Genomic DNA, 13182 nt, shown 5'->3' on the forward strand with positions numbered 1-13182 from the left:
ATTCTATCATGGAACTGGCACCCAGCTTTATTAAAAAAAGTAGTGATTTTGAATCGAAAATCATTTTAAATCAAGAATCAATTCTGAATTGAATCGTTACCCTCAATAATTGAATTGTGTGGTACCCTAAGTTTCACATACATATGTATATATGTATGTACAGTATATATGTGTGCGTGTAAGACCTATCCACAAAGCAGCTTAAAGACGGTCTGTAAAACATAATCTTTGCAAAATGTTGACCAAAGAACCACCATTACATGTTATGTAGACCACAATGAAGTGTTTTTTATGTAGAGAAACTAAATCATATTGTAGCCCCTTTTAAGTTGAGGAACATGTGTCGTGTTTCGCACATTGAGCAGGCCTCAACATGTCTTCCGTACACACACGCACACACACACACACTATATGTAGGAAGGTACACTAACTCATAGCATGATAAATATAGCTGCTCAACACTACATACAACCATGTGCATTGCAGGTATTGGAAAATGCCCTGTTAGCTGCATGCTAGCTTTACCTTAACATACTGTTTACACTCTTTATGTGAGTGTTTGCCTATAACATATTTTTTACCTTGCAGCTTTCTGCAATGTTCTCCAATAACGTGTTGACAAAGAACCAAGTGTGTCACCTCAACCTCTAAACACCTTTCTTCGAAAAGCTAGCTGCAGCCCAAGTCCATTCTGCTAAATAACGCGTGTGTGCGCTGATTTTCCTGGAATTTCCAACAGCTGGATCCAGTTAGCACTCTCAGCCAGAACTTCCTCGTGCCTCTGAATAGAGGACTCTCTGTGTGTGTGTCTGTGTGTGTGTGTGTGTGTGTGTGTGTGTGTGTGTGTGTCTGTGTGTGTACGTACAGATGTGTGTGTGCCAGGGGACCCTAGGGTGGCACTGTAGTGCATTTTGGTGGTGAGCCTTCAAGCCAGAGTGAGACGTCTTCTCCCGCTAAAGGGCAACAATGCATGAGTCCTCAGGGGGTGATGCGATTTGTGGTGGCGGCGCAATTTGCCTTATTAAGTCGGGTGGTCATGTTAACCCCCCAAATTGTCCTTTTTGTTGTCTTTGTCATCTGGACTACACAAAGAATGTCAACGAGGGCACACAACAAGTGTCTGTCAAAGTTGATCAACTTCTCAGTTTATGTCCACATCATTTTACTATCAAGGTGAGAGGCATTATTTTTGATGTAGGATTTCTCGCCTCTGACCTTGTGATTTTGGCGAGAAAGCAGCTCGGCAGCTGACGATGTCAATGCAGCAGCATGAGGAAGTTACCTCTCTCTGATCAATGTATGTCCTTAATATTAGCGCCTATTAGAGATGCGCGGATAGGCAATTATTTCATCCGCAACCGCATCACAAAAGTCGTCAACCATCCGCATCCACCCGATCTAACATTTAATCAAGACCGCACCCGCCCGTTGTTATATATCTAATATAGACGATGCAAGGCATTAGTGAGGTTATAAAGCTTTTGCCTGTTAAAGAAAGGAGACTGATCCAATGCAGCACAGACATTCAATGCGTGCCACGCTGTCACAGCCCAGACGCACACCAGTGCGCAATCATCTGGGAGCCGCGCTGAGCGCACCTCCAAGCGCGTGGAGGTGCGATGTCCCTCTCACCCGCGGCGGCTCCACCCGGGCTCGCGCCCGAGGCTTCAGCGCGCACCGCGGCGCCCATCCTACTCGTCGCGGCCTAGCCCTACCGGCTCTCGCTGCCGGCGACGGCCGGGTATGGGCCCGACGCTCCAGCGCCATCCATTTTCAGGGCTAGTTGATTCGGCAGGTGGGTTGTTACACACTCCTTAGCGGGTTCCGACTTCCATGGCCACCGTCCTGCTGTCTATATCAACCAACACCTTTTCTGGGGTCTGATGAGCGTCGGCATCGGGCGCCTTAACCCGGCGTTCGTTTCATCCCGCAGCGCCAGTTCTGCTTGCCCCACCCCTTTCGTGAGCGCACTGCGCGCGGAGTGACCCCTGTTACGCGCCCCCGGCAACGGGGGTGGCGGGCAGGTAAGCTGCGCGGGCGGAGCGCGCAGAGTGACCCCTGTTACGAGCCCCCGGCCACGGGGGTGGCGGGCAGGTAAGCTGCTTACCTGCTGCGCGTGACGCCGGCCGCGGCGAAGGCGGACGAGGCGGGGTGTCGTGCGGTGGGCGCGGTGGTGACCCTGGACGTGCGTCGGGCCCTTCTCGCGGATCACCTCAGCTTCGGCTCCCGGTGGGGCCCTCTCGGGGGAAGGGGCCTCGGTCCCGGACCCCGGCGAGGCGTCCCTTCTCCGCTCCGTAAAAGTGTCCATCCATCCATCCATCCATCTTCCTCCGCTTATCCGAGGTCGGGTCGCGGGGGCAGCAGCTTAAGCAGGGAAGCCCAGACTTCCCTCTCCCCAGCCACTTCGTCCAGCTCCTCCCGGGGGATCCCGAGGCGTTCCCAGGCCAGCCGGGAGACATAGTCTTCCCAGCGTGTCCTGGGTCTTCCCCCGTGGCCTCCTACCGGTCGGACGTGCCCGAAACACCTTCCTAGGGAGGCGTTCGGGTGGCATCCTGACCAGATGCCCGAACCACCTCATCTGGCTCCTCTCGAAGTGTCCATCTCTTCTTTTTTTTTCTTCTTCTGTTGTGGCATATGCTGCAGGTGCCTGCTCGTTTTTCGTATGTGGGTAACAACATTTAACTGTGTATATATATTTCCGAATTGGTTTAACTGCCACCCGCCTGAATCTATATAAAATCTAATTTTTTTTAATTTCAACCGCCCGACCCGACCCGCGGATAAAATCTCATTTTTTTTTATTTCAACCGCCCGACCCGCGGATAATCCGCGGACTCCGCGGTTGTGTCCGCAAACCGCGCATCTCTAGTCTCCATCTTTCAAAGGCATCCCTGATGCAAATCCTGGTTTTGTTCCTAGCTTTGTCATAAATAAGTTGAGAATGGTAACTTTCAGATTGACTAAGGTCTGACATGTTTAGTAACTTTACCAGTGGCAGTAGCCAGACCAAGATGGCGGTGCTTAACTGGCAACCTGGATGTGACACACTCACAGACTTTCTAATTGGTCAAACGGTGGATGGTGGGGTATCGAAATGAAAACAATAAACAGATTTCGGGGCTGTAAATCTAATTTTGAAATGAGTATATACCCGAGCTGAACTACTGTTATCAGTTATAGAGGTATTGGAAAAGAAGATGATTAATTAATGCCCTTTGACATAACAGGGCCATTTAATGATGACTTGACTTAACTGTTCTGTGTGTGTGTTTTCAGTATCTGCCCTTTCAGTGGCCCCTGATGGACGTTCCAGGAAGAGCAGCCATGAGAGACTCTGCCACACCCACACACCTGGTGAGACCCCTACTGACACCTGGTGGCTACATGACACCACTGCAGCCACTGACATGTGTTTGTGTGCTTTAACAGTCCAGCGGCGCGCCGCCTCACATGGGTCACCTGCACCCTCTACTGTCCTACTGCCCTGAGGCCTTCTCCCCACAGAGGGCGTCGCCAAGCTTTTCACCCGAAACAGGTGGGCGATGACACGTCGCTTTGAGACCTCGTGAGCTCGCGCCCGCGCACAAAACACGAGATATGTGACTGTTACATGTTCTACAGCAGGCGTGTCCAGGCCGCCGCATGCTGCCTGCTACGCCGTCTCTCCTGGGAGCGTGGCTCAGATGCCTCACACTTTTGATTGGTTGTGAGTACAAAGTGTGTGTGTGTGTGTGTGTGTGTGTGTGTGTGTGTGTGTGTGTGTGTGTGTGTGTGTGTGTGTGTGTGTGTGTGTGTGTGTGTGTGTGTGTTCTGGCAATGCTTACTTAACGGGGACATGGCTCTGTTTACACAGTCACCTTTAGGGCAGTGGTTCTCAAATGGGGGTACGCGTACCCCTGGGGGTACTTGAAGGTATGCCAAGGGGTACGTGAGATTTTTTTTTAAATATTCTAAAAATAGCAACAATTCAAAAATCCTTTATAAATATATTTATTGAATAATACTTCAACAAAAAATGAATGTAAGTTCATAAACTCAGTGAAGCACAAGCTCAGGTTTCTCACTAAAATGTCTGTCAAAAAGAACTGTGAAAAGAAATGCAACAATGCAATTTTCAGTGTTGACAGATAGATTTTTTTGTGGACATGTTCCATAAATATTGATGTTAAAGATTTCTTTTTTTGTGAAGAAATGTTTAGAATTAAGTTCATGAATCCAGATGGATCTCTATTACAATCCCCAAAGAGGGCACTTTAAGTTGATGATTACTTCTATGTGTAGAAATCTTTATTTATAATTGAATCACTTGTTTATTTTTCAACAAGTTTTTAGTTATTTTTTATATCTTTTTTTCCAAATAGTTCAAGAAAGACCACTACAAATGTTATACAATTTAATAAATCAGAAACTGATGACATAGTGCTGTATTTTACTTCTTTATCTGTTTTTTTCAACCAAAAATGCTTTGCTCTGATTAGGGGGTACTTGAATTAAAAAAATGTTTACAGGGGGTACATCACTGAAAAAAGGTTGAGAACCACTGCTTTAGGGGACCTCTGACAGTATGGGGACGAAAAAACAGGTCCCCTAGAGGGAAACCTTTTTAAATGATAGTCAGATCCATTCTGAAGATGCCTAAGTGATTTTTAAGCTTTGGCCCATAAAACATGTTTACTGGTTACCGTATTTTCCGCACTGTAAGCCGCGCCTAAAAACCACAAATTTTCTCAAAAGCTGACAGTGCGGCTTATAACCCGGTGCGCCTTATATATGGATTAATATTAATATTCATTTTCATAAAGTTTAGGTCTCGCAACTACGGTAAACAGCCGCCATCTTTTTTTCCCTGTAGAAGAGGAAGCGCTTCTTCTTCTATGGTAAGCAACCGCCAAGGTAAGCACCCGCCCCCATAGAAGAGGAAGCGCTTCTTCTTCTACTGTAAGCAACCACCCGCCCCCGTAGAAGAAGAAGCCCCCGGATATTGCGTTTCATTTCATTTGTGTGTTTACATCTGTAAAGACCACAAAATGGCTCCTATTAAGAGACACGCATACAACGCAGAATTCAAACTCAAGGCAATAAGTCACGCAGTAGAACACGGAAATAGAGCAGCAGCGAGAGAATTGAACATAAATGAATCAATGGTGCGTAGGTAGAGGAAGCAACAAGATGACCTGCGCCACTAAGACAGGGAGACAGCGCCGGACGACATACGCCAACATCTGCCAGTGGATTGTAAATGCCTGGGCGGATATATCGGTCTCAACTGTGGTCCGAGCTTTCCGGAAGGCAGGATTCACGGAACTCCTGGACAACAACAGCGACATTGACTCTGATGACTTCGACGAGACGGAGCCGGCCATTTTGGATGCCGTATTCGCCCAACTTTTTAATTCAGACACTGAAGAAGAATTCAAGGGATTTATGGATGAGGAATAATTTCAGAAAGTGCGCTTTAAATCTTTATTTTGTGTGTTGTGTGACATTAACGTTCGAGCAACGTTGAGTTATTGATGTTACTATTGCTCTGCACTAATTTGAGTGTTACTATTTTTGTGATTGCACATTTGCACATTACATTTTGGGGGTGAACAGAGTTGTTAGAACGCTGGTTTGTAATATATTATTAAAGTTTGACTGACCTATCTGACTGTTTTTTTGACATTCCCTTTAGCGCAGCGTAGGCGCGGCTTATAGGTGGACAAAGTTTTGAAATATGCCATTCATTGAAGGTGCGGCTAATAACCCGGGGCGGCTTATAGTGCGGAAAATACAGTAGTTTGAGTGTCAGACATTTGCACAGCAGCCCCCTCATTGGGCTGTAGCTGGTACTGCACTCGCTGCTTTTTTTTAAATGGTCCTCAGTAGTCAGGTACAAATTTGTGTGAATTATGCAAAATGATTGAAATTTGGTCCCCATGAACCATATTAAGTCTTTTTCCCCAGGGTCCCCAGTAAGAATGATCAGCACATTACTTCATCAATCCAGAGATTTAAAGACGTGTATGAGCTAACTGGGCAGTGGCCATTTTACACCATTTTTTTTATGCTTCCACAACCTGTAGAAAGGCTGGTCCCCACAAGTCATGATCAAAAACTTGGTCCCCATTCCAAATGATAACCAGTGTGTGTGTGTGTGTGTGTGTGTGTGTGTGTGTGTGTGTGTGTGTGTGTGTGTGTGTGTGTGTGTGTGTGTGTGTGTGTGTGTGCGCTCTCTGTATGACCATTGATGTATCTGTGCACAGGCAGGGTCAGCCCGTGTATCCGATGGCAGGAGGATTCTCGCCGGCCGCCCTCGCCATGAACACTTCTATGTCAAGGTAAGTGCTGTTAGTGGGCGGAGCCAACACGTGAACGCTCTCTCTTTCGATGCTCCCATCTAATGTTGTAATGTCGTGATGTCAGCCTGGCGTCAAGCAGTTTCTCTCCCCGCATGGTGGCGAGCTCGCCGCCGTCCGTCTCCCACGCCGCCGTGACCATCAAACAGGAGGCCAGAGACGACAGCCCGCTGAGGTAGTAACCTGCTAATGTCGGTAACCTTCTAATGTCACCAGTCAACACGCTGAGGCCGAGCGTCTTCTCACCGCGTTCCCGCAGGAAGTCGGTGGCGGACGTCGCACGGGAGAGCGGCGTCGATCAGAAGGCGCATATCAAGAAGCCGCTCAACGCCTTCATGCTGTTCATGAGAGAGGAGCGTCCCAACGTGGTGGCCCAGTGCCAAGTGAAGGAGAGCGCCACAATCAACCAGATTCTGGGACAGCGGGTCAGTACCAAGTGTGCGTGTAGAGGTGGGCAGAGTACCCACCAATTGTACGCAAGTAAGAGTACCGCGACTTTGCAATAATATGACTCAAGTAACAGTAAAAAAGTACTCCTCAAATAATTCATACCTGCCAACTACTCCGGTTTTCCCGTAATTAGTTGCACTGCAACCGGGTTACGGTTGCAGTGATAAAAAATACGGTTTTTCATTAATTAAAATTTATTTTTTTTTTTTTAAAGTTGTATTCACGAAATCGCGTAACAACAATGACAATCGACACTGCTTCCCGTAACTTCCTATCGAGCCATTCCGAATGCCATGCGCGAGGCTATTTATAGCACCGCTGCCAAGCACGAGGCCATTGTTTCCAAACGAGCGAACGATCATGGAATCAGCCGGAGAAAAATCGCATACGAGTCTTAAACCGAGAAGAAAACTGCAGTCATTCCGTGAAGAATATTCAAAAGCCTATCCGGGAATAATTATCCGTTCCAAAAAGGGTGAAAACTAGGCGAATCGCACCTCGTGCAGACAAGATTTTTCGATCGGACACGGAGGAATTAGCGATGTAAAAGACCACGTTGGGACAAAAAAACACAAGTCTAATGCCGTTGCTAGCGATACAAGTGGAAAACTTTCAACGTTTTTCGTCGCCCAAACAGATTCTTTGGATGTGATAAATGCCGAAGTTTTATTTACGGAGGCAATAATTGAGCAAACAAAAAGGTAATGACACCAATGTTATCTATTGGAATTGTTTAGTACTGTTATACTGTTAAAAGTGTTTATACTATTTATGCTTTCAAGTCCAAGTTGAAGAAATCTTGTTAAATGTTGACAGCATAACTACCAAAATACAGAAGTATGTCCTTAATATTTTTGCAGTGCTATTTCTGTTGAAAAGTTAAAATGATTACATTAGAGATGTGATGTGCCACTTTTCAAGTGTCTGATGGCTTAAATTAATTTGCATTAATTTTTCATATTTTGAATTCTTTTGAAAGGCTTACAAAAAAACTACATTTGAATTGTAATTCCATGCTATTGACAGGACTATTAATTTTAATGAAGTTAGCTTACCATGTTTACAGTATGATAATTGTGATAGAAATGTGAATTTTAGGCACAGAATATTTTTTACAATTGAACAAGGCAGTAGATTATACAAGCTTGGACAGAAAGTTAATAATGACACCAATTTTTCTTTTAATGGGATTGTTTAGTACTGTTTTACCATTTGTTTACTGTAAAAAGTGTTTATACTGTTTATACTTTCAATTAACAAATGGAAGTCTTGTGAAAGGTTGACAGGATAACTGGCATTAACTGTCAAAATAATTTCAAACTATTGAAGTTAGCTTACAGAATAAACATGTCAATCAACCCATATGATTTTTGCTGTAATATTTTTGTTTTGAAAAGTCACTGTGACTGATAGAAAAGTGATGGTTTTAGCAACATTTTAACCTGTCTGAATGCTAATAATCATTTTGCGTCGGGGGGCGAAGGAACCCCCCACCAGGACTTTGTCCTGGACCTACCGGGGCCTGCGGCCCTTGGACCCTGGCTACTAGGTTTTTCTGATTTCAAAAGTTGGCAGGTATGATAATTACTTAAGTAAGTATTCGGTGAAAAAAATACTCAAGTGTCAATCAATCAATCAAAGTGTATTTATATAGCCCTTAATCACAAGTTCACAAGAGTCTTGTTCACGAGTGAGGGAAGAGTGGATGGTGAGATCGACAGGCGGATCGGTGCGGCGTCTTCAGTAATGCGGACGCTGTATCGATCCGTTGTGGTGAAGAAGGAGCTGAGCCGGAAGGCAAAGCTCTCAATTTACCCGTCGATCTACGTTCCCATCCTCACCTATGGTCATGAGCTTTGGGTTATGACCGAAAGGACAAGACCACGGGTACAAGCGACCCAAATGAGTTTTCTCCGCCGGGTGGCGAAGCTCTCCCTTAGAGATAGGGTGAGAAGCTCTGCCATTCGGGGGGAGCTCAAAGTAAAGCCGCTGCTCCTCCACATGGAGAGGAGCCAGATGAGGTGGTTCGGGCATCTGGTCAGGATGCCACCCGAACGCCTCCCTAGGGAGGTGTTTAGGGCACGTCCGACCGGTAGGAGGCCACGGGGAAGACCCAGGACACGTTGGGAAGACTATGTCTCCCGGCTGGTCTGGGAACGCCTCGGGATCCCCCGGGAGGAGCTGGACGAAGTGGCTGGGGAGAGGGAAGTCTGGGCTTCCCTGCTTAGGCTGCTGCCCCCGCGACCCGACCTCTGATAAGCGGAAGAAGATGGATGGATGGATGGATGGAATCACAAGTGTCTCAAAGGGCTGCACAAGCCACAACAACATCCTCGGCTCAGATCCCACATCAGGGCAAGGACAAACTCAACCCAATGGGTGTAATGAGAAACCCACGGGCGACCGGTGCAATGGACGTGGAGTCGATTTAGTTAATAGTGTGAGAGTCCAGTCCATTTTGGTGCCAGCAGGGGATCATCTTTAATGGAGACAAGTCAGCAGCGCAGAGACATCCCCAACTGATGCACAGATGAGTGGTCCACCCCGGGTACCGACTTTGAACAGCTAGCGGCTCAACTGTGTTATCCCATTGGGTTGAGTTTTTCCTTGCCCTGATGTGGGATCCGAACCGAGGATGTCGTTGTGGCTTGCGCAGCCCTTTGAGACACTCGTGATTTAGGGCTATATAAGTAAACATCGATTGACTGATTGATTGATAATAGCCTCTCCACGAAGGAGAGGGGGGCAGAGCAAAAAAGAGACGGCAGATCAACTGGTCTAAAAGGGGGGTCTATTTAAAGGCTTTAAATAGACGTGTGTAAGCTTTATACAAATGGCTTTAAAGATGGGACCCAGATGCTTCTACTGAGGTAGCATCTCTAACTGTTACTGGGAGGGCATTCCAGAGTACTAGAGCCCCAATAGAAAACGCTCTAAAGCCCGCAGACTTTTTTTGGGCTCTGGGAATCACTAACAAGCAAAAATGGAACAAATTTTAGCGATATTGCGGAGATGAAAGAAGGCTGTTTTAGTAACACTCTTAATATGTGACTCAAACGAGAGATTTGGATCGAAAATAACACCCAGATTCTTCACCGAGTCGCTTTGTGTAATTGTTTGGTTTTCAAATGTTCAGGTGGTATTTTTAGATAGGTGTCGGTGTCTAGCAGGACCGATAATCAGCATTTCCGTTTTCTTAGCGTTGAGTTGCAAAAAGTTGCTGGACATCCATTGTTTAATTTCATTAAGACACGCCTCCAGCTGGCTACAATCTGGTGTGATCAAATTATTTAAATATGAAATATTATTCTAAATGTTACAACATTACATATATACTTACATCATGTACAGTACAGGCCAAAAGTTTGGACACACTTTCTCATTCAATGAGTTTTCTTTATTTTCATGACTATTTACATTGTAGATTGTCACATCAAAACTATGAATGAACACATGTGGAGTTATGTACTTAACAAAAAAAGGTGAAATAACTGAAAACATGTTTTATAATCTAGTTTCTTCAAAATAGCCACCCTTTGCTCTGATTACTGCTTTGCACACTCTTGGCATTCTCTCCATGAGCTTCAAGAGGTAGTCACCTGAAATGGTTTTCACTTCACAGGTGTGCTTGAAGCTCTTTGAGATTTTGAAGAAACTAGAATATAAAACATGTTTTCAGTTATTTCACCTTTTTTTTGTTAAGTACATAACTTCACATGTGTTCATTCATAGTTTTGATGTGACAATCTACAATGTAAATGGTGTGGAGAATGCATATATTTTTAAGAGTTCTTTCTTTATTCATAGTCATGTTTAAAGCAGCTAATATTTTACCATGTGTACTCTTTTTGCTTGTATCTTATGTCCGCAAGTAAACTCTGTACTTTACCTTGAAGGGGTTGGAATGTGGGAGTTTAGCATACTCCCTTTTTACCTTATCAGTATTAGAACAATGAGGCAGTATTTCTTTCTGGGCAGGGTGGGGGCTGTTTTTGTTTTCAATAAGTTGTCTCTTCCCGTTTGATTTTCAGACCACTTTGAGATGCTGGCATTAGCGCATTTGTAAGGACTGGTCTCCTAAAGCTTTAGTAAAACTTGATAATATTCCTATTCTGTCTTGATGGTCCTTCTTACTCAACATACTGTATATGTCATCTGAAAGAATTTGGGATTGACCAGTGACTTTAATTCCCTGAGAGGAAGACTGGTCAGACGCAACAATAGTCAAGAAAATAAAGAAAACGCATTGAATGAGGAGAAGGTGTGTCCAAACTTTTGGCCTGTACTGTATGTAAAACCTCAATGGAGGTGTTTGGATTATTTTTTTAGGCGCTCTATAGGCAGAATTGACGGCTCCCATAGGCTCTATTGTAAGCGGACTTTTGATCAAATGTATTTAATATATAGAATGCATTAAAAGAATCCATCTGTCGTCGTATCTTTCATAGTGATTGTGACTAGAGATGTCCGATAATATCGGACTGCCGATATTATCGGCCGATAAATGCTTTAAAATGTAATATCGGAAATTATCGGTATCTGTTTCAAAAAGTAAAATGTATGACGTTTATAATACACGGACGTAGGGAGAAGTACATAACAGTTGCGTCTCCCAGTCATACTTGCCAACCCTCCCGATTTTTCCCGGGAGACTCCCGAAAATCTCCCGGGGCAATCATTCTCCCGAACTTCTCCCGATATCCACCCATGCAACAATATTGGGGGCGTGCCTTAAAGGCACTGCCTTTGCGTGCCGGCCCAATCACATAATATCTACGACTTTACACACACACAAAGGAATGCAAGCCATACTTGGTCAACAACCATACAGGTCACACTGAGGGTGGCCGTATAAACAACTTTAACACTGTTACAAATAAGCGCCACACTGTGAACCCACACCAAACAAGAACGACAAACACATTTCGGGAGAACATCCGCACCGTAACACAACAGAACAAATACCCAGAACCCCTTGCAGCACTAACTCTTCCGGGACGCTACAATATACACCCCCCGCTACCTCAACCTCCTCATGCTCTTTCGGGGAGAGCATGTCCCAAATTCCAAGCTGCTGTTTTGAGGCATTTTTAAAAAAATAATGCACTTTGTGACTTCAATAATAAATATGGCAGTGCCATGTTGGCATTTTTTTCCATCACTTGAGTTGATTTATTTTGGAAAACCTTGTTACATTGTTTAATGCATCCAGCGGGGCATCACAACAAAATTAGACATGATAATGTGTTAATTCCACGACTGTATATATTGGTATCGGTTGATATCAGAATCGGTAATTAAGAGTTGGACAATATCGGGATATCGGCAAAAAAGCCATTATCGGACATCTCTAATTGTGACCAAGAGGCACAATTCCACAGAAAGTAATGTTCCCCTTGACTTAAGCAAATGTCAGGAAGTACGGTAAAAGGGACGGCGTGGCGCAGTGGAAGAATGGCCGTGCGCGACCCGAGGGTCTCTGGTTCAATCCCCACCTAGTACCAACCTCGTCATGTCCGTTGTGTCCTGAGCAAGACACTTCACCCTTGCTCCTGATGGGTGCTGGTTAGCGCCTTGCATGGCAGCTCCCTCCATCAGTGTGTGAATGTGTGTGTGAATGGGTAAATGTGGAAGTAGTGTCAAAGCGCCTTGAGTACCTTGAAGGTAGAAAAGCGCTATACAAGTACAACCCATTTATCATTTATATTTATCATAAATGTAGCGCGTTACGCTAACGGGCTTTCTCCTTTTCCCAGTGGCACTCCCTGACCAAAGATGAGCAGTCCAAATATTACGAGCTGGCCCGCAAGGAGCGCCTGGTACACTCGCAGCTTTACCCCGGCTGGTCGGCCAGAGACAACTACGTGAGTACAACGCCACTTCCTGTTTGCTCCCTCTGCCTCTGCTGACGTGGCTGCTCATTGTCACGTTCAAACACTGTGATATCTATTAAACAAGACAAAAGGCAAGGAATCAAACAGAGACAGAATTCAATTTGGACTCAATATTGAGGAGAGACATGGCCACTGCACTCTCTGTACAGTCCTGCACCACGCTCTGACGAAGAAGGTTTTCGTCTACTCCTTTATTCAGATGTTCAATGTTCACGCACCAACACATGTCACAGCAGGAATGGTAAGTGTGTAAAAGAGTCATTGTTTTCGGTCGCTTTGAAGTCCAAGAAGCGGATTTCTCGGGCTTGGGCTCTTCCTGGATCCAGCTGGGGCAGGTGTTGGAGGACAATGGATAACCCCTCCCGTCTCCTGACCACAGTGACTTCAAGAGGGCAGCGGGTCGTAAACAGCGTTGACCTCGGTCACCAAACAGTTGGAAGAGAGTTTGTGAAATACTTCAGAGAGAGTTCGTTTAACACTTCAAAGAGAGTTCCTCTGGA

The 13182-nt window shown here is 45.3% G+C and overlaps 1 protein-coding gene across 2 annotated transcripts in view; it reads left to right on the forward strand.

Moving 5' to 3' along the window:
- The window catches only part of LOC133574949 (transcription factor 7-like 2), a 30359-nt gene that overhangs the window by 16290 nt on the left and 887 nt on the right, over window positions 1-13182 (forward strand). The window contains exons 4-10 of one of the 2 annotated variants that reach the window (XM_061927331.1): window positions 3277-3354; window positions 3430-3535; window positions 3622-3706; window positions 6246-6320; window positions 6406-6513; window positions 6598-6763; window positions 12545-12652. In XM_061927331.1, the coding sequence (XP_061783315.1) occupies window positions 3277-3354; window positions 3430-3535; window positions 3622-3706; window positions 6246-6320; window positions 6406-6513; window positions 6598-6763; window positions 12545-12652 (726 nt within the window). The remainder of the gene's footprint in view (window positions 1-3276; window positions 3355-3429; window positions 3536-3621; window positions 3707-6245; window positions 6321-6405; window positions 6514-6597; window positions 6764-12544; window positions 12653-13182) is intronic. The other variant, XM_061927333.1, reaches the window with a different exon arrangement.

The sequence above is a fragment of the Nerophis lumbriciformis genome, linkage group LG32 (genome assembly GCF_033978685.3).
Source record: "Nerophis lumbriciformis linkage group LG32, RoL_Nlum_v2.1, whole genome shotgun sequence".
In the NCBI taxonomy this organism is placed as follows: domain Eukaryota; kingdom Metazoa; phylum Chordata; class Actinopteri; order Syngnathiformes; family Syngnathidae; genus Nerophis; species Nerophis lumbriciformis.